This window comes from Microplitis demolitor, chromosome 8 (assembly GCF_026212275.2).
Source record: "Microplitis demolitor isolate Queensland-Clemson2020A chromosome 8, iyMicDemo2.1a, whole genome shotgun sequence".
In the NCBI taxonomy this organism is placed as follows: Eukaryota; Metazoa; Arthropoda; class Insecta; order Hymenoptera; family Braconidae; genus Microplitis; species Microplitis demolitor.
In genome coordinates, this window is record NC_068552.1 from 18,784,790 (window position 1) to 18,805,908 (window position 21,119).

Consider the following 21,119-nt stretch of genomic DNA (forward strand, 5'->3'; position numbering starts at 1 on the left):
GCACACCGCCTTGCCGGCACCTGTGTGTGAAATGATGCTTTCTACATTATAATATTTTCAAAATTTAACCATTAAAATGGTGAATCAAGTAAAGCAGTTTTAAACATATGCTCGGTTTAAAAATTTAAATCTTTTTATTTTTTGTTGCCAGGATCAATGAAGCCCCAGAGTCTGAATCTCGAAAGCCCGCCGTCTGGGCTGATGGTTATCCGAATGTGGCTCACGGGACCGGGCCATGTTATGTCGTTTGAAGAATAAACGTGTGCTCGATTCGGGGACAGCTGAAATTTAAATGAAATTTTTTGTCAGCAAGATTTTATATCAAGTGTTCATGTGAGTAAAAAAGTTTTACTTTTCTGGTAGGTAGGATAGTTTTCCAGGTGCTGTTGATTTCAACATCTAAGGCCAAAGTTCCTTCGACTTTAATGCTGTCAGGAAAGTTACCTCGGAAATGGGCAGTGTCAATTACGATAGTGTCTGCGGTACCAACATAACCGAGCTTGAAAATTGCCCATTCACTTCCGGAAAACTGTGACAAATAATATAAAGGAGTAATGATTTTAAGTACAATTTATAAATTAAGGGTGAAAAATTGATTTGTACTTGGAGAATTCCGGAATCGTCGAGTTGAATGATTGGTGGTCTGTCAAGACGTCGTGCAGTTTCCCAGCCATCCTTCATACTTGAGGAATTTCCGGTCTTTATCAAATTCCGCGGGTGACCGTAGTGAGCATTGCTATACTTCTCACAGACTCCGCCGTTCTCTTGGGCAATCAGATCGATTCGTTCTGTAAATTCTATTGGTCTCGATTGTGGGATTATTAAACCATAGGCTCGGAATCTCGCGATTCCACCATCAGGGTAAAGATTTAAACGTAAATGGGTCCATAGTTCACTTGAATTTGAATTGAAATATTGCCTTCGAGTCTTTTCGTAGCCTGGTGACAGTTCTGTTTGAGGGACAATTATCGTCCATTCCTAATTAACACACAAATATTTTTTACTATACAAATTATAAATTTATTTTTAAAAAACTTACTTCAGATTTCAAACGAGCAATCTGCGCTCTAGCTTCTTTAGAAGCCGCAGTTCCCAGTTGACTATTTCGCACCGGAAATAATTCAGTCTCTATTCGGAAAACGTAAATGCAGTAAAATAAATATTCATAAATAATTTATATAAGTAATACCATTTTCATCTAGTCGCGCAGCTTGAATAGAAATTCTCGGAGCATAATTTCCAGTAAAATATCCAGTGTCAATATAAAAACCTTTCACAATAGACTGATGACCAAGTGCTATTATGGTCCAGTCATGTCCAGCGCACCTTCGTCGCCGGGTTTCCCAGCCATCCATCCACTTTCCGAACTCCGTGTAAGCATCCTCCTTCCAGACTGGTTCATCGTCCTTTTATATTTAATTAACATATTTTTTAATTATCATACTAATCACCCACACGCGAGATTTATTAATACCTTCAAAAGATTTTCGGCCACCGCAAACCAATCGTCTGTTGCAAAAACAATTTTACCGCCATTCTAAAATAAAAAAAGTCCTATTGTACACTTTTTTTTTTTTAAATATTCAAATAAATTTAATTCTTTACCGATTTCGAAGCAAGCTCACTGAGCTCTAAAAATTCAAAGGATTTGTTCCCGTTCATTGCACTGCGTATACTGAGAGGAAAAATAAAAACTATAAAAGAAATTATTTAATTAAAATTTAAATCTAACAAATAATTAATTTTTTTTTTTTTTGCAGTTAAAAAAATAATTTTGCTTGAAAATATTTAATTGTACGTTTTTTAAAAATTTTTTCGAGCAAAAATTTTAGTTTGTTGAAATAGTATTAAATAGACAGTATATTAACTAACGTTATATATTTATTTATATATTTAACTGTACGATAATAACAACAAAAGATTTAATTTCATACTAACTCAATAGTGATAATTACCAGACGTTTTAAAGTTTCTTATCACCCGAGTTACAGAAATTTATCAAAATAAACAAGTCATCAATTATTAGCCGCAATATTTTTAAATTCAAAGCTCAACAAAAAAACTACTCACTACTAAAATGAAAAAAAAGTCCAAAATAATTCGGGTAGTAAAATATTTTTATTTAAAAAAAAAAAAGAGTACAAATGTATAATGACATATTTTACAAAGATTTAATAATATTAACCATCTGTTTAACTTTTTCTTCAGATGTTACCATAATGCCCTCGCATTGTTTTTTTCCATTCCGATTATTTTCCCCCTTATCTTTGATGTCCAAACGAATTTTAGCTGACGCATGGAATTCTTTAGCGTGAGTTGTATCTTTGATCAATAAAATGTTATCAGGATTGATACCACTTCCTGGCATTACGATAATGCGGTCACCAGCCTGCTTTACTAGTTCCTTAATCAACTCCAGCCCTTCCGGAGCCGTATTTTTCTGTCCGGAAGTTAAAACCCTCTTAAACCCAAGACTTATCACTTGTTCTAGCGCTTCAAGAGGTTTGGCAACTTCATCAAAAGCGCGATGGAATGTCACGGGTTTGAATTTCGCCGCGTTAATTATTTCTTTGCATACATCCACGTCGACAGAATTGTCGGCTTTCAAAGCTCCGAATACAAAACCATCAGCTCCAATGCTGTCAAGTATTTGCAAGTCATACAACATCGCTGCCTTCTCTTCTTCAGAGTAGACAAAATTTCCCGCCCTAATTCGTATCATCGCATAAACCGGAACATCCGAATAATTCTTAATAAATCGAATCAATCCGGGAGTTGGCGTCAATCCGTCTTCTGATAAAGCTGAGCATGCTTCGAGTCTGCTAGCGCCACCTTTTATAGCATTTTTAGCCGACTCTATTGAATCAATACAAATTTCCATTCCTAATTTTCAAAATAAAAAAAATTATTTTTCTTGATACAATAAATTATAAAAATTTAAAACTTGCCGCAAAAAAACACCAGATCTATAATCTCAGATTACAATTACACACACACATGCAGGCAAACACCCATAGATAAAATTATTTTTCCGTTTATCGTAATCTCACATGCGCAGTAATGAATCAAAGGCCTTTCACCCGCAGCCGCAGCGCTCGAGCCGGGAAATTTCAATCACCTCATTTATATAACACAATAAATCTATATAATTTTTAAATAATTACTCATAAAACAATGACTGTCGATAAAATAATTAATTATTCATTATTGTACAGTAAAGAGTACTTTGTAATTTTAAATTAATAAGTACAATGATAATCAATAATCAGCTTAGCAAATAATGAAATTATATAGATACGATATTTAATTAATGTAAGCATATATTTATATGTATAGAAGTGGCAGTAATTAATAGTCCATGCTATATTACCTATAAACCCATGAATTATAACAATTTTAAAAATCATTACCGCGTACTTAAACTTATCTTAATGTAATTACACTAAACATGTATAAATCATTATTACTATTATTTTAAATTAATTTTTCAATTATATGATTAATTCCATAATCATTTAAAACATGAGTATTTTTAATTTATAATATAAATATACGATGAATTTTTGGAGTAGTATTGAAATTGCGGCTCCTGTATTATGCTATAAATTTATTTAAGTATATAAATGCTAGTGATAGTGCTAGTGCTAGTTTTTAAACTAGGAATCTATTATCATGGGAGAAGACGTTGGGTTTTGAGATGATATATCTAACGTTCCATTGCTTATCCATTTATTTTTATGCTGATCTATACCAAAACCTTCTTCGTAATTCCCGCGGACGATGAACAGTTGTTTGAAGTGCGGGATACAGTAAAGTTTTCCATTGTTGAGAGTAAATGAATCCATTCTAAAAATAATAGATATTTAAAATGATTAATTTGTATATGTAATAATAATATTCAAAAAAGTTCTCACGTATGGACAATAAATAAACAGAGATGGTCATTTACTGTTAGTAGTATTGGTTTTAAAATTACTGTCCAGAATTTAATAAAATTTTTTGAGAGCTACAGAGAAAAAATAAATTCAATGAAATCTATAATTTTTCATGAGGCTCAACATTGAATGCATAGAAATCAAAATTCTACTGGTTCTCTGTAGCTCTACAACAATTTAATTGGATCTTTTTCTTATCATTATCAACTTATATGTCAAATTTTATTAAATTCTAATCAGTAATTGAATTATAAAGCCGACAGTAAGAGACCCAGTATCCGGTCAGGGAACTAGTACCCGATCACTCATATATTTGTATATTTAAATTTTACTAAATATAGTTATATAAATACGTGGAGTAATCAAGTAGTAGGTCACTGATCGGATACTAGGTCCTTTGCATTATTATCTGTAAGTACTTTCATAAATTTATTAGAATTTTTCTTTAAAATAAAATTTGAAAAAATAAAAATCTGTTTAATATTTAAAACTAAACTGAATTTAAATGATTATTAATCCACAATTGCTTATATTACTGACAGTAATTACTGTATATTAATTGAAAGTACTTGAAAAATTCAAAATAAATTAATAAAACGCCCACTACAGTTAATTACTATCTTTGTTTTTTTTTTACTGTCCAAAAATTTCCGAATTTTCCTGAGCATTAATAAAAATAATTTTTAAAAAATTACCTGAGAATGCAATTGCACTGCAGACATCTAAAACACTGTTTGTGAAAAATTTTGTTGTTTGTTTCTATTTTTTCCAATGGGTAAACTTTTTTCTGACAACTCTCACAAACATCAACGTCAACAGTCGTCGGTATTCCCTAATTTATCGTATGAAAAATTATTTTTTTGTTCAATTACATTAAAAGAAATAATTAATAAATAAATAAATGAATATTTAAATGAGCATTTGACCGTTTTATTCATCAAGGATAATCAGGATTCGCAGAATCATAACTTTAGATATTGTGTATAATATAAATACATTGTTGAAAAATACTTATACCAAGTTTTAATTTATTCGCTTAAAAGTATAAAGTATGTGTGCAGTAAATAATTTTAATTGATACATTTAACATATAATCAAAAGTCAAAGTAATTTTCCAAATATTATAAACTTATTTGATAAAATATAAGCATACAAAACAATCCGCTGAAAAAATTTCACTGAGAAAATCCATTACAGTATTTTTGTTTCTGCTGCAAATTAATAATTATCTTTTAAAATAATTAACTACAAACAATAAAAGTAAGTACTTATTATTTGTAGTGTTAGCTTGTAACCACATACACACACGCATACTTTAGTTATAAAATATTCAATTAGCGATACGTCTAAAGACGTACTTACATATTTTAAATACAAATATATATATTATAAAAGCGCAAGCGAAAAAAAGGTTGATTACTTACATATTAAAGGAAAATTTAATTACTTGTTAATCTAGATACAAAGATAAGATACGACTGCATCACATATTAAATGTCAGTTATATTGCTTACGTTTGTTATTATTTTTATTTTGTTTTTCTATTGAATTTAATATATTGAATAAGTATAAACTTTCTATGTTCGATTAGCATATCGTTGTTTGTAACAGATACAAAATATAATTGTATAAGTACGAGTCTACATTTTAAAAATGAATTTTATCAATAAGTATAAATTCAGTCATGTCAGTTACGGTAAAACATAAGCCATGATTACGCATAATTACTAATTATCATACTTGATAAAGTTTATTATAATTATAATTATAAGTCTGTCGGGCTGTCTCTTAACAGGACAAAGGAAGCGCTTTAAAATATCCATTGATAAATTATAATTAACTATAAAATTATTAACATCTAACAAGATCTTTCAACATAAAAATCAATAACATTAAAAAGATCTTTCAAAAAATACATGACACATTTCGACAATAGGTCTGTAATTATTAATTTTATTATTATTATTTTTTTCTTATCAAACGTGTCATGTATTTATCATCAATATGTATATTTATAAATTCAGTTAATTAGCTCGTAAATTCGATGCCTGGTCATAATTACAATTAATGACACATTAAATAAATAATAATAACACTGAGTTTAAAAGTTTAACTCAAAATATAATAATATTGCAACTTAACGCTTAAATATATTTCATTAAATATATTGAATAAAATCATATTTAGGTTTGAAACATCAATTATATAACAATGATAATTAATAATAATAATAATAATAATATAAAATACACTTTTTGATACGACAATAATAACGAATGATAAAATGATGAGTTCGAAGCTTTGATAAGATTCTTGATAAAAGTTTATCCGTGTGCCAGCACCTGCTTGCTTAGACAATTATATTTTTTGATTGACGACATGCGGGCTGATTCTTCCTTAGTCTTGAGTCTTGACCGGGTTTCACTGTTTGTCCCAAAAATTCAAGACATTACATACATTACATACATCGTACATTTATTTGCAATTTATTTACACTACCGACAAAAAGTTTCCAAGCTTTTTATATAAACGTACTTGTGGTTTTTTTCATATGTCCTCAAATGGGCCGCCACGATTAGTTGAAATACAGCAGAATAATTATAAAATAAATAATAAAATTATTTACTTGATGATTTTTTTTTTTTAACAAAAATTGCAGGTGCTTCCAAACTTTCTGTCGGAATTTGAGTAAAAAATACAAATGCTATTCAATTAATGGCTTTGATATAACGATTTATTACTCAGTGTACACTACTGGCATATAATTAGGAAGCAGATACAATTTTTTGTTAAAATTATTCCGATATATTTTAACTAATTATGGTATTCCATTCTAATATATGAGGAAAATATCAAAAGAACGTTTGTATAAAAAGGAGTCAGAGTTACAGAGGCTTATAACTTTTGGTCGGTAGTGTATTAAATATAATGTTTATTAATTGAAGAAAAAAAATGAAAACCATGGCAGTCGTATTAATAACTAACAGCAATGTAATGCAAGTACATTCATAAAATTAATGAGTAAAATAAAAAATTATTCCATACTACTCGCACACATTCATTAAACATGCCAGTAAACAATTAAACTATCAAGCTGATACACAAATTAAAATATTAGGGATTAATAATTAATAACTAATAATTAAAAATAAATAAATAAGAAAGCATGTTTCAATCCGCCGAGTAAAAAATTAATTTTTAAATAATTCGTTGCTGTTGGATAAATTATAAATAATCCACTAAATAGGAATAGAAATAATAAAAATAAAATATAATATAATATAATAAACATGTTAATAAAACGGTCAAATGCACTGTGCAGATTTTTTAAAAAAATTACAAAAATATATGTAAAAAAAAAAAAAAAACTAATCAACTTACCACGAATCTGTTGACCTTGACTTTAGGTGCACGTGGAGACTCGGCAACTTGTGGTGTACCGAGAGACTCAAATCTCGCTTTAAGACTTCTGGTTGATTCTATACTGGCTTGTTCACCGTCGCCATTTGTCGCTTTTATTAATTCCATTTCATCAACAATAGTATTATGATTATTTATTTTTTTGTCGTTTACTTCCCATTGTTCAAATTTGGCGCGAAGTGTTTTAGCATTAGCAGCATTTTGTGCATTTTTTAAAAATTCATCTTCCATCTGAAATTAATCATCAATTATTTACTATATTAATATAATTATTATTTATGACAATTATTTATTTATCGCACGACTAATTATTTAAATATCAGTCATAAAATACTTGATAATTTAAAGACCATTAAAGCAGATAAAGTAATTGATAGATTACCGCGTCTGTCAATAGATCGATAGTAATTAAAAAAAAAATATATATATTTTATCTACAAATGATTAATGTAGAAAATAAAACCAATCAATAGATAAAACATGATACCTTATCAGAAGCTCTAACATAATTAGGATTTCTTCTTTCTTCCTCAGTGATATCATCATTCCCATCATCCTCCTCTTCCTCGCCGTCCTCCTCTTCGTCGGTATCAGAGGCTGTGAGTTTAGCATATTTGTCTTCCGGTGGTGGAGTAAAACGTTTCAACGGCTTTGGTCCATCAGGTACATCTTCTTTCGTGGCCTTCTCTTCCATCTGTCTGAATATGGAAAGCATTTTTTTTGTCGTATCCGTATGAACTAGCTGGTCTACTTTGTCCTCCGCTCGTATTACATCCGGATCGCGGTAAATTTCACGTTCCGGTGAATTCACCTAGTTTTATAAAAAATAAATATAAGTAAAGTCATAACATATCCTCATCACTGATCACCAGTACGTTAAATTATATTATATGTCAATCAGATATTTACAAATAATATTAATTAAAAAAAATCCGTTAACGTTAAATATCAGCTTGCAAATAAACCAATCACATGTCATTATATAATAAAATTGCAGAGCAGATATTGTGGGAAACGTGAATCTCTCCGGGTTAATTGTGCTGTTAGATAAACCTGCATACGCGTTACACAAAATAATAATAATAATTATAATTATTTATGTATATGCATTTGTATTATTGCGTAGTCACCACAAATTCAATATTTAAATTAACCCATGACACACACACGCACACAAACCTTAACTTGTCCATCGCGAGGTGGTGTTATTCTGAACTGCTTTCTTTCTTTCTCTGGTTCTTTATACGTCTCAAAAAATTTAAATTTATTTGAGATGTCTGATGTCTCGACGTGAATTTCTTCTGTTGTATCTGTACTACGTACGACGTCATCTGCTCGTACCTGACGTCCCATAAATATCGTTTTTTTTTTATTACAACTCCCCAGTTAATCAATCATTCGCTTTTTAAAATGATAAAATACTTAAACTCGATAATTTATTTAATAACTGTCTCATCTCAATTAATTAAAATAATGATAATTATAATAATCTGTACCGAGAATACAAAATTAAGTATTTAAATTTCTTGTTTTACTATAAGTAACAAGAATTATAAATAAATAAAACTAGACTATAAATGAGAAATTAATAGCTGTAGGATTTGTGTTCAAGTAAATGGCCTAGTTAATGAAGTATTATAGTACTAGCATAACTTACATCTCTAGCGCGTCTTGATGTATCAGTGAGAGACTTTGAATTGGCTACAGCGGCTGCGGGTGTCATTGGTCTTCCGCTTTTGGCCGCAGATGCATCCAATTCCAAAAATAAACTTCGAGATTTTCTACTTATACCTGCAATGAAGACGTAAAACATTAAATTAAACCCAGTTCTAATTTACAATTACATGTGTGTGAGTTCATATATATATATAATTACATTACATAAACATTCCGATATTAAATCTGACTAAAGATAATTTAAAATAATTGTAATAATAACAACAAAAAAAAAAAAGAAAAAAAATGTTTTACCAGCTGCAATAACATCTTCGTCTGGTTTTTCTTGTTTTATTTTATTGCTAGTGCTGTTACTATCAGCCTCATCTTCATTTGAACAAGTTATTGGCTCGCCACGTTCAAATTTTTCTTTTATTGAACGTGCGTGAGCTGTAGTGCACTGAATCTCATCAGCTGGATTTATTTTTGTGACACGTTCGCTAGTAGCTACTGCTTGTTGGTACAATTCCTTCATTTTTCCCTGCTTGCCCTGGTAAATAAAATAAATAATAATGGTAATAAGTATTAATAAGACCTAGTTTAGTGTCTTATATAAATCACAACAGCAACAATCAATAGAGATTTACTCTGTGTAAGATTTCACTGACTGATACAAAGTATCGTTAGCATTAGCAGCTGCTGCAGGTCAAGAAAATTATTGCGCTGATAGAATAATCACAGAAAATAAATTACTATCGTGTTGTTTTGTTATAATTTGAAAGTTTATTTAAATACCATAAAGAGTCTTGACCGTATGCCGGCAATTTCTTCTTTGCGTGCTTCACGCTGTGATTCACGTCTGCCTTGTTGACTCGTCACTTCCCATCGATTTTTCATGTCATCCATTTTAGTAAAACTTATCGGACGTTCGCGTATTGATTTTTTAGATTTAACTATGTCTGCATCACCTTCTTCGTCTTCCTCATTGTCTTCTTCTTCTTCGCTTTCACTTGATTCTTCATACGGAATCCCGTTCAATGATTCATCTGCTACTCCAATGTCCATGCCTTTGGCCTGGAATCTATTTTGTCCACAGGAAAAAACACTCGATAAATAAAATCAATCACCTAATCCAAAAACATTAAAATATAATAAACTTACTTAGCAAGTTTACTTAAAATACTCGGTGATCTTTTAACCGAAATTAGTGACGCTGATTTTTCAATGTCATTCATTTGTTCGTTTGTTGATGATTTCTCGAACACTTGAAAGCGTGATTTTACGTTCAGTGACGACAGTTCTTCTAGTCCAAGATCCGGTTTATCAGAAGCTTTTTAATAAAAGACATTTTTATTTTGTAACTTCAAAGCAAATGAAATTTAAATTGGAGTAATTATTAATTATGAATATTTTAAAATAATAATTACCTCTAACAACGTCAGGTGGCAATTCTTTTGGATGATTCTCTCTAATAATCATCTCCGGTTTTTGCGGACATGCTACAAACAAATAATAATAATAATAATAATAATGATACACAATCACTGTAAATACTTTCACTGTTTTTGAAATTAATGTCCGCCCATAATTATATGAATGAATGAGTGAGTTTATTTTATTGAGTAAAGTAATAAGAGGATATGTATTAATATGTAATATGTAATGTAGCAAGGAGTTTATAATAGAGAAGACTCGGCCCACAGTCGATGTCGATAGTACATGGGTATGGGCATGGACAGGTAGAGGTATAGGTAGAGCTGGAAATATAGGTATAGGGTGTAGGTATATATATGTATGTGTATATGTATTCGTAGCGGGTATAGTGATATAGAATGTATAATGCAAAGCAAAGAGTATAACCAAACTTACGAGAGCGATTCGAGTCGTCGACAGGTTTCGGTTGAAATAACTCCTTAAAATGTGGTTTGCAGTAGAGCGTACACTCGTGGCTTTCGTAATTGTCGACATTAAGTTGCTTACTGCACTGAATGCATCGGAAGCAATTTTTATGCCATATTAAACCCTCGGCCTTTGTCTGCTCCATTTGAAACACAACCTTGCCACAGCTGCGGCAATTCGGGTTCGCATCACACCCACCATTTTGTCCCGCCTAAAGACAAATTTTTTTTACTTTTTCCTTTAGTTAAATCCTTTATATACCAGCATCCCACAACCAATTATCATACACAGAAAAAAAGGATTTTGTGGTCCAAGAAATATTTTGCATGAACCGAAGACAAAAATTTTATGATACTGAAATTAGCTGATGTTTAATAAAAAAAAAAAAAATATATTTTTAAAAATTGCACTTATAAATTTTTTTAATTAAAATTTATTAGACAAAAAAATAAAAAAAATTTGTCAATTGTCTTGTAACTTCAGGATGATAAAATTTTTTGCGCGAAAATATCCTTTATTTTCTGTGTAACTACTCATCAAATAAATATGAGTTAAATTTAGTTTAAAATAATAAATAAATACAAAACTAAACTATTTTTTTTACCGTATCAATGGAGGAGCGGGTGTGAAGGACTGATTTTTTAGTAAGGGCATCAAACTTGTTGAAACTCGACTTCTATAACAAAAAATAATGATGCAAATAAAATAAGTACGTGACTATACTGAAGGCTAATCCCAAGGATTTTTTTAAAAGCTATATAAGTATAAGCAATAAATTATTTAGATAAAAAGTAATATAAAAAACAAATAAATATGAGGATGAAAGCGGGTGTAAAATATTGAAAGTTTATAAATATAACTGTGACTTACATATATGTATATATAATACATATTAAGTACAGGAGAAAAAAATATAAACAAAGAGTTATATTTTTTACGGCCACCAGCTTAATAATATCGATAAAAAGCAATTTAATGTACAATAAAAAATGATAAATATGTTTTTCGTTTTTTAGCATCACTTGGAAAGGTACAAAGAGTACAAAGATACCTTGTATAATTATTTATGACCCCTAATGTCACACTCACCAACTGTTTAATGGATACTCCGGTCTCGATTGTTTCCTTATTGAATTTCGTCAGCTCTTTGCACTTAGTACTTTCCAATGTGTAACATTGTGTCTACATGCGATAGAAAGAAATAAGTAGCATTTATTATTTAAAGTTAATTCATGCAGTAAAAAAATAACACTAACACAGTAAATGTTATTATTAATAACAATAATTGATTAATTAATTATCAAGTCGGGATTTTAAAACTCGTACGTTAAAAAAAAAATATTATGACACGTCTGCGTAAATTTTTTACTATTTTCGAAAAATATAATTATTGTAAAAAAAATAGTATGAAGTAAATTTGATTTTTTTTATTATCAATTTACGATAAAAGAACTCAGTGTCAAATTACTTCAGATGAATTTCAATAATCAAGAATATTTACAATTATTTTAATTTTGAAATTTAATTAACGATAAAATCTATTAAAATTTTTTTTTCTTGCACCCAATGATTATATGAAATGTAATTTTTTTTTTTATATGAATTAATTATGAGAAAATTTAATTTAATTAAAGGGGTTGCTTTATTTTTCCCGCGAAAAATGAAAATTTGATTTTTAACGGCAGCTAAAATTATTTTCTATTTACTTTGAATATTATTAGAAAAAAAAAGATTTAACGTATCTGAGTCCCCGAAATTATTTCCTTAAGTACCCCGTTTTGCCCCTCCCCCTCCCCTCGTAAGTAATTTTAAAAATAACGTGGATATAAAACTGGTTGAAACTTATACCAAAAATACTCACGAGAGTTTTGACGTTAACGTTTGAAAAATCATCCTGGTCTAAAATACACTCCTCCGCGGAAGATACGGAATTGTGGTAATTATGATGGCTATTATTGTTGTGCATGCTCAGGTCTCCAGTATTAATATTCTGCACACAAAATATACTAAACATGCGTCAAACATATTAAACAACGCGCCCGTGTCGAAAAATCCTCATTAAAAAAACCTCTAATTACAATTACTCATTAAAAAAAAATAAAACAAAAAAAGTTAAAAATAAAGAAGCGGTCATGCAGGCGGCAAATATTTAAATACAACCAATTATCTGTACTAACCACTGAAATGTTTTCCTTTTCGAGGTCACTCTTTTTTTTACTTTTTTTAACTTTTTTAGTGCGCGACGTATTGATTGATGACTGAGGTGGAGACTGGGATGTAACATCGCTATTACCAATGACACCCTCGATCTTTTTCTTTTTTATTTTAGCTGAACTTTTTGTCGTCGTCGAGGTTATTGTGCTAGTAGTTATCACCTCCTCTGAACTCTCAGTCTGCACCAAATAATCGTAAATCATATTGACATTTATACCTTATAATTTGTACATCATACGTCACATATTTACATCATGCACTAAATCTATACTTGAGATTGATTGTCTTTTAAAATTACCGCAACAAACTGCTGCCATCATTACTAACTATCATTATTACTAATATTATTATTATTATAAGTGCATTGTTATTTCAGTGTATTGTCAAAGGAACAGTAAGAAGAGGAAAAAAAAAAACAAAGAAAATATTATTTTAAAACTTACATTGCATGCATTTGTTAAATCGTGGCTGAAATTGTCGCGGCAAACTGGTGATTGGTCAACTAATAGGGTAGAAAGTGTCATGCTACTCTCAGAACCGCCTAAATTACTTGTTAGTTCAGTAAATAAATTACAATAATTATTATTGTTAATAGTTAAGTCGTTAGTATCAGTAGCCGGTGAGTCGCCGAGAATAATTCCCGCGGAATCGGTTGAATTTTGAATGCCTGACTCCCAATTATCATCAGCAACAACGGTATCAGTGAATTGTTCCACGCATTGAATTAAATTTATGCCGGTTATCTGAGAATTTGTTTCTTGAGCATTGACCAGAGTCTCGGGATCTGGTGAATCAATGGCATTAAAATGATTTAATTCAGTCAGCAGTAAAGAATTTTTTACTTGTTGCTCTTGCTGGCGGCTGCTGCCGGTCAATGATTCCTCATTACTATTTTCTCGATAAAGGCTAACAGTCTCGTTGCTACTACACTCTATTAATAAATCTTCAGTGCTATTATTTTTAATTGTTTTATTCTCAATAAAATCTTGTGTAGACAAACAAGTTTCCGTGAGAATTTTACTATCAATATTTGACGGGCTCATTGAATCCGTTACTGCTGAATTTTTATTATCAATGTTTACATTTACAGTTACTTCTTTGTCTGATGATTCTGTATCTTTTGTTTCCCACTTGATCTCATTGTTATCTTTCGCTGATAATTTATTATTAAAGATAAAATCTCCGTTATCTTGCCAATCGATAGCATTCATTTCTAGCGATGGAAAATTAATTGAAGACTCATTTTCATTATTTACTAAAACCTCATCCCGGTTACTTTCAGAAATTTTTAAAAAATTATCACTACTGTCTAATAATTTACCCTCTAAATCATTACATTTATTAGAAATATCACTTACGCTATTTTTTTCATCCCAATTAATTATAAAATTATTAAGTGAGTCCTCAATAAGAGATTCTTCCGCATTTTTAGTCTCGACTGCCAAAATTCGAGTTTTCTCATCAGTTTTCTTCCCGGCATCCTCTTGAAAATCAATTAAAGTATTTAGGCCACTCGCTTCTAAATTCGTCCTATCATCATCATCATCATGATCATCATCATCTCTAGCACCACTCGCAGCAGCAGTGACAAGATTGCAATCTTGATAACTCAAATCAACAAGTTTAATATTATTCTGTTGAGAATTTGTTTCACCAGAATTATTTTCACATGTAGAAAGAATATTTTGGCTCGTGTCGTTGGAATGTTCAATATCTGTTGCTATGATGACTTGAGTGTTGTTGATGCCCAGTAAATCTTGGCATAGCTGAGTAGAAAGCTCCAATTGATGATGGTGATTCGTCACTTGTTTCTCGCCGTCATCAATCAACATTTTCTTATTCTCTTGTTCAAGTTCATTTTTTAGGCACATCAATGCGAGTTCATTGTCAATTATATTTTTAATACTACTTTCATCTACATTATTTACAATTATACAACCATTTATCCCTTTTTCTTTATCATTATCATTATCATTATTATTTTCACTAAGTAGTAGTTGATTACTTGAAGTTATTTGGTCAAAATTTATCAAAGCAATGTTAGAATTGGCACCGCACACAATATCGTTTTGTTTTTTACTTACTAAGCTTGTAGTTTTATTTTCCACTAGTTCGGCCATTATTTACCGGGTTTTATCTGAAAGTAACAATAAACATATTAATTTAATAGAGTAAAACTTTTAGTAAAACAACTAACAGGGTCTATTATCTAGAGTGAGTTTATAGAATTCAACTGGATTTCATTCATTCCAAAGATAATGAGCTCTGTAATTTATCACGCATAATTGTCGGCAAATAATTAGTACCCATTAATTAACGCTGACAAATATCTGAGGACTCGCGTGAGTACCAGTACTAGTACCAGCACAGATTAATGTAAACCAACCAGGTATCCAGTAACCTCGATAGTATTAAAAAAAAGGTTAAAATGTTGAACCGGGTCTTGGAATCTCAAGCAGTGAGGCTGTTACGCTTAGTGTCAGCTCTGTAAGCTGGCCAACAGACCCAACTAACGTACCAGTACCTATTATTAGCTGTTAATGCTCGTTCGCATTTATACACTGCTGTAAGTGTAACCAACTCCAAACAACAAAACCAATTTTGACAACGATGAAATCTGAGATTATATTATATGGATTATTTTGTTACAAGATTACTGTGGTTGATACTGCCCACAGGATTTCCGACCGATATTTTCCTCCATTGCAAGTTTAAGTGAAGAAAATAATATATTTATTATCAGTAACATAATATTTTTTAACTTTTAAAATTAAATAAATTAATAATATTTTAATTCATAAAATTATATTATTTCCTATGGGTCATTTAATATAATGATATATTATATATTAAATTTACTCATGTCATTCACGCACAAGTACCTAATGAACCAAGTATTCATGCTTTAACAACAAGACATTTGTAAAAAAAAGTAAAGGGCTGCTGGTGAGATCTGAGTAAAAAAGACCCGGCAGCTGAGAGCGCTCTTTCAGCCGGTTTTTAAAATTATGTTTTCTTATTGGAATTGAAAAAATTTAATAATAATAAAAGTAATAACAGTTAACCATTGTAAAATAAACATCATTATATATATTTTTATATGGATGAGAAAAGTTGGTAATAGAATTTAAGTTATGGAGATTAATGGTACTAATCTAGTTATTATTTGGTACACGGATAAATTCTATGGTGTTATAGTAAAGCTGGACTATGCTGGCCACCTCAAGGAAATTTAAATAAATACATTGCAAAAATTACTATGACCATTGTCAAATTTCCAAAGGTTAAAGTAATTTTTCCATGGATTTATTTCAATTTCTGTCAGGTGGCGAAAATTTTCCGGTATTATTATGACACCATACACAGAAAAATTATTCTTGTTTGAAATACTTTAGGTCATGGTAGAGCCGGATCATGTTGACCAACTGACGGTAATTCAAATAAATACATTACAAAGATTACTGTGGCCATAGTAAAATTTTCAATGGTTACAATAATTTTTCCATGGGTTTATTTGAATTTCCATCAGGTTGCCAACACGGTACGGCTTTATGACACCATAGAATTTAAATCAAGAATAAATTATCCATGTACAAATTGTTTACCAGAGTATCTTTTTCCCCTGCCCGATCGTTGCCGGCATGGTATGCGTACTTGAACTCACTTTTAAACTGATATCTGATTCCATTAGTATGTTTAGCTAACAAAACTATGTTTTACTTATACACTACTCACACAGCAAGTAATGTACGTGTACAACCGCTTGCTTTGAACATTAGCCAAAAAACATTCCGGGATTCTTCCAAGTCATGCAGCTTAAGAAAAATACCAGCGCACGCGCTCTCTACAGATGACCAACTTGTGTTTGCACTAAATGATTTAAATAAAATAAAATATCTTTAACCTGAATAAATATTTGATTTATATATTTTTATATATTTTATAATTCTTTGTGACAATGACAAGTTGGCCGAGCTCAAGATAAAGTCCAAGACGAAGACGAAAATGAAGATGAAGATGAAGATGAAGATGAGGACATAAAGGGGACGGAAGAGCAAAAAGACAAACCGTGTTAATGTACAATAAATTAAAAGGCTGACCACTTGACTTAATTATGAAATAAGAGATGAAAGATTTATGTATGAGTTTAGAGCTAATATTTTGCGTACAACTTTCATTTTAGTTAATAATTGTTATGCTTCGCAGAAAGTACGAATAATTACACGCGGCGATTGCGTATAATGCATTAGATTGAGTTAATTAACGGAATAAGTTTACAAGTGATGATACCTTTGAATATATATTTATATATATATTTTAAATAAAAGAGGATTACATATCCTTGTTGTATGTCTAGGTACACTAAGTGACTCAGTGAAACCGTACTTTAATTTATAATACCATTAGAATTACGACGCAACTTGGGAATTTCACGAGTAAGATGTATTAAACTTTACTATATTATTGGGTTACGTACACAGAAAAAAAAATTTCACGGCTGAAAATTAATATTCTTCATTCCAGAAAACTATTTTTTAAAACCTCTATCTTTTCGAGTAAATAGAAATCTCTTCTCGTCAAGACAAATTTTATTGACTGAAGAAAATCTTGTCCTGGTTCCCGAAAACGTGCACAGTCAGAAAACTTTAATTTTTTTGGATCGAGAAGAAATCTCCTGTGATGAAGACAAATTCTCTTGGCTAAAAAAATCAACTTTGTTCCCGAAATCGTTTATCCTGACTCAAGATAAATTTTTATCTGTGTATTTTTCAAATAAAAATAAAATAATGAATCGAGTATCGACTACACATATCTATATAAATAGAAGTCATTTTTTATTAAAGAATTTTCTGTTTTAAAAATAAATAAACCCAACTTCATATTGGTGTCTTACATCTTCCGGATGTTTCTTTTCACTAAATTTTCATTTTAAAAATTAAAATTTATATTCGTATTCATAAAACAACAGCTCACTTTTATTTATGCTGATGCATGTACTCTATAAATTAATGCAATTTTATTTACGCGCTATTTTTTAAACATCGTAAAGACGGAATATAAATTTAAATATTTTATAAATAATTATAATATTTTTGGAGCCGAATGCTTACGTTAAATAATTGAGAATAAATAGATTTTGTCGGCACTGCAAGCCGGATAATGAATACTTGCAATATTATGTCACGCGGTTATGAGTCACTGTTTCTTTTAAGGGTGGCGGTGAACTATTTTTAAACGCAGTATGATAATATCACTTGCATTGCTCCAATAAATGAATAATAACAATTCAAAAAAATATATACATATATTGCCTTCAGTTTATTAAATAATAAAAAGTACAACGACCGTAATATTTATGAGCAATTAAGAAATATACGCATTTAAATGAAATATTCTCGGTAACGGAAATGCTTGAATTTAAATTATTAAATTTAATAATTTAAATAATAATAAAAAATAATGAACTAATTAATAATTACAAGATAATAAAATATAAAAATTTAAAATATTTAATAACACTGTCAGGACACTGGATATATATATATATATATTTTCCCATCGCAAAACAGATGTTGCATGTGTAATTTAAATGTGTATATAAAATCCACACATTCCTTTCTTTCAGTATTATAACTGATTCACTGTATAAAACTCCAAAAATAGAATTTCTTTCATTCGCGACTGTACCACTTAAAATTTAAGCTGTTATATGCATGAGTGAGTAGGATATACTTAACATATTTTCACTCCACATATTTATATAAATTTAACGTTTCTATATTTATAAATAAATATTTAAAAGTTATTGCGCCAATAAATATAACAAACAATAAACAATTCAATATACATATATATATAAAATTTATCTATACCGGGTTAAACAATAACAATATTAAATAAATAAATATTAATCCTACATATATAAATTATATTTGGCTACATAACTGTACTTTTCACGGTAAAGAACATGTGTGAACAGTTGATACAATTACGAGCGTTATTATCACTAAGAAAATAAAGAAAGGAAAAAATATGTACATATCAATAATATAAATATTTATACATACGTACACATAAATTACTAACTGTCAAAATTATATATATATATATTTTTCACTGATATATATCCGAGTATGTAATGATTTAGAGCCGATAACTACGACGATGATGATGATGATGATGATTAAGATTTACTGAATTACAAAGGCCTAGAATTCTCTGCTCCACTTTTGTCATCCATAGGATGGCACCTAAACCACCAGATCACACCATTAATAGCTCTTGCCTACTCATCTCGCAATAACGAATTTAATATCAGTGTCTCGGTCCCACTGATCCCCGCTCTACTCTGGCGATGCTGCTGATGCGGATGCCGAGCTCGGGCTTATGAGAATAAAACTAACTCCCAACTAAAAAAATAAAACGTAAACTGGTACATCCGCATGTATATTTAGCTCGACAAGTATTTGAATAAAAAAAAAAAATCGACAAATTATGGAGCCAACGAAAATAATTCAAATGACGAAATTAAAGCGCGCCCTTTCCACACATATTTTAAATATATACATAACATGGACACGGCATGACTACTTGTCGACTGCAAGTGAGAGAGAATAAAAACGAGGTATTTTCGATATGCCAGACGTCTGGTGGTGGCGGCGGATGTTAAAATCGCCTCCTCGTAGCCCTGCGTTTCTGGCGAACTACTTGTGTGTTTACTAGCTCTCAACATATACTGCCGCTCATATACACACATATATATACATATATTTAAATAAATATATCACATACATACATACCTACATGATAAAAAGGATAATTTAGTAAATGTAATTAAAACAAAGTAAAAAAATGTTTGAAACTTACCAAGAAATTATCACAGAAATAAAACTCGAAAAAATATTTATAAAAAACCGTTAAGACTAACCGACGACAATCGCGATGACCACGACTCGAGACCAAGGAACCAAGAGGTTGTGTGGGTGCGAGAGCCGGTAGTGTACAGATAAATAAAGCGTCCTCGAGTGGGTTAGAGTGTTGTGTGTTAACGTCGAGTTGGAGTTGAGCGAGCGAGCGAGTTGGAGGAACGCGCGCGCGACACGCTCAGTAAAACCAACTGAGAGATACTGATGATGCGAGATACTACAAGATACCTTGGCTCACTCACTCACTTACTCACTCACTCACTCACTCTTTTGCTTGCTAAACACACACCACACACTGCCGTAGTTAAAGCTTAAGTTAACACACTAGCCACTGGATATATTATCATAGGAAGCCAACTTCCAACTGGCGAACGCGAGCGATCGACTTTTAACATCAGCTTGCAACAACTTTGTGAGTACTTTTTTAAATATTTTTAGGTCCAGGTTGCAAAGCTCACTCCACAACTACCTGTCACTATTTTTTAAAATTTTATTTTAAATTATTTTTATTTAAAAATTCAAATATTCAAATAATTGCGCGAATTTGAAAAACCGCTCCGAAATGAGTTTGTTCTCCGAGCGAGTTCTGACTACGGCTTCTTCTGCGCTACACTGCTGCGGTTGTTCGCGATGGAGAACGGGCTTGGAAGAACCACTTGGAAGGAACGGCAACTGCTGGACATTTAGCGTCGCCACCACCGTGCCCGTCTTCGCTGTACTACCACCGGTTCCCCGACCCGCGTACCTCATACCTCACCTCATACTCGGCTTTATTGTATTATATATATATAATACATACACTCATGTAATACAGACATTCATACATGACGTGCCAAGTAAAAGTCAGTAAAAGTTTAAATATGGGCACATCTTTATTTATTTTTTTTTTTTTTTTATTAATTAATTATCATTAATTTTTCATGATCCCGGTGCTACAATTGGCCGGCAATTAAATTTAAATCCCACAATGGCTATAAATTATATTTTTATTGTGTACTTAATATGTACATTTAATTGTATTGAGGTGAACGGTTTATATTTAAATGAATATAAATAATACAGGAATTTA

At 30.6% G+C, this 21,119-nt stretch overlaps 4 protein-coding genes across 16 annotated transcripts in view; 1 reads left to right on the top strand and 3 right to left on the bottom strand.

Moving 5' to 3' along the window:
- The window catches only part of LOC103572382 (serine protease 1), a 45,404-nt gene that overhangs the window by 16,208 nt on the left and 8,077 nt on the right, over positions 1 to 21,119 (top strand). Inside the window, exon 2 of the mRNA XM_053741625.1 lies at positions 152 to 333. The gene's annotated coding sequence lies outside the window, so the exon portion shown is untranslated. The remainder of the gene's footprint in view (positions 1 to 151; positions 334 to 21,119) is intronic.
- On the bottom strand, positions 135 to 1,896 carry LOC103572451 (allantoicase). The gene is made up of 8 exons (XM_008551080.1): positions 1,873 to 1,896; positions 1,606 to 1,694; positions 1,475 to 1,537; positions 1,190 to 1,406; positions 1,040 to 1,128; positions 604 to 978; positions 353 to 529; positions 135 to 281 (listed from the first exon to the last, which is right to left on the bottom strand). The coding sequence occupies exons 2-8, from the start codon at positions 1,660 to 1,662 to the stop codon at positions 135 to 137; spliced, it is 1,125 nt and encodes a 374-aa protein (XP_008549302.1). The 5' UTR covers positions 1,663 to 1,694; positions 1,873 to 1,896.
- Positions 2,089 to 3,034, bottom strand: LOC103572388 (copper homeostasis protein cutC homolog). The gene is made up of 2 exons (XM_008550989.3): positions 2,949 to 3,034; positions 2,089 to 2,883 (listed from the first exon to the last, which is right to left on the bottom strand). The coding sequence occupies exon 2, from the start codon at positions 2,879 to 2,881 to the stop codon at positions 2,162 to 2,164; it is 720 nt and encodes a 239-aa protein (XP_008549211.1). The 5' UTR covers positions 2,882 to 2,883; positions 2,949 to 3,034; the 3' UTR covers positions 2,089 to 2,161.
- LOC103572386 (kinesin-related protein 4) lies at positions 3,546 to 20,765 on the bottom strand. Of its 13 annotated transcripts, none has more exons than XM_008550985.3 (17): positions 19,992 to 20,763; positions 14,483 to 15,261; positions 13,088 to 13,303; positions 12,772 to 12,900; positions 12,000 to 12,092; positions 11,515 to 11,586; positions 10,881 to 11,121; positions 10,439 to 10,510; positions 10,173 to 10,341; positions 9,807 to 10,092; positions 9,327 to 9,561; positions 9,013 to 9,146; positions 8,535 to 8,696; positions 7,843 to 8,166; positions 7,317 to 7,586; positions 4,631 to 4,767; positions 3,546 to 3,846 (listed from the first exon to the last, which is right to left on the bottom strand). In XM_008550985.3, the coding sequence occupies exons 2-17, from the start codon at positions 15,242 to 15,244 to the stop codon at positions 3,657 to 3,659; spliced, it is 3,492 nt and encodes a 1,163-aa protein (XP_008549207.1). In that variant the 5' UTR covers positions 15,245 to 15,261; positions 19,992 to 20,763; the 3' UTR covers positions 3,546 to 3,656. The 13 variants fall into 13 exon arrangements, with proteins under 13 accessions (XP_008549207.1, XP_008549208.1, XP_008549209.1 ...); XM_008550986.3 differs by having other exon boundaries at positions 3,550 to 3,846; positions 15,209 to 15,261; positions 19,992 to 20,760; XM_008550987.3 differs by lacking the exon at positions 19,992 to 20,763 and adding an exon at positions 19,197 to 19,728 and having other exon boundaries at positions 3,550 to 3,846; positions 15,209 to 15,261.

Bases quoted from the DNA above. Each gene is read 5' to 3' on its own strand.
- LOC103572451 (XM_008551080.1), bottom strand. From the start codon at position 1,662: ATGAACGGGAACAAATCCTTTGAATTTTTAGAGCTCAGTGAGCTTGCT. The intron at 979-1,039 runs GTAAGTTTTTTA...TGTGTTAATTAG, and splicing joins TTGCTCGTTTGAAATCTGAA to GAATGGACGATAATTGTCCC. The intron at 530-603 runs GTACAAATCAAT...TATTTGTCACAG, and splicing joins ACGATTCCGGAATTCTCCAA to TTTTCCGGAAGTGAATGGGC.
- LOC103572386 (XM_008550976.2), bottom strand. From the start codon at position 15,244: ATGGCCGAACTAGTGGAAAATAAAACTACAAGCTTAGTAAGTAAAAAA. The intron at 13,304-13,567 runs GTAAGTTTTAAA...TATTTGGTGCAG, and splicing joins ATTTAACAAATGCATGCAAT to ACTGAGAGTTCAGAGGAGGT. The intron at 8,167-8,534 runs GTTTGTGTGCGT...TTATAAAACTAG, and splicing joins CTCGCGATGGACAAGTTAAG to GTGAATTCACCGGAACGTGA.
- LOC103572388 (XM_008550989.3), bottom strand. From the start codon at position 2,881: ATGGAAATTTGTATTGATTCAATAGAGTCGGCTAAAAATGCTATAAAA.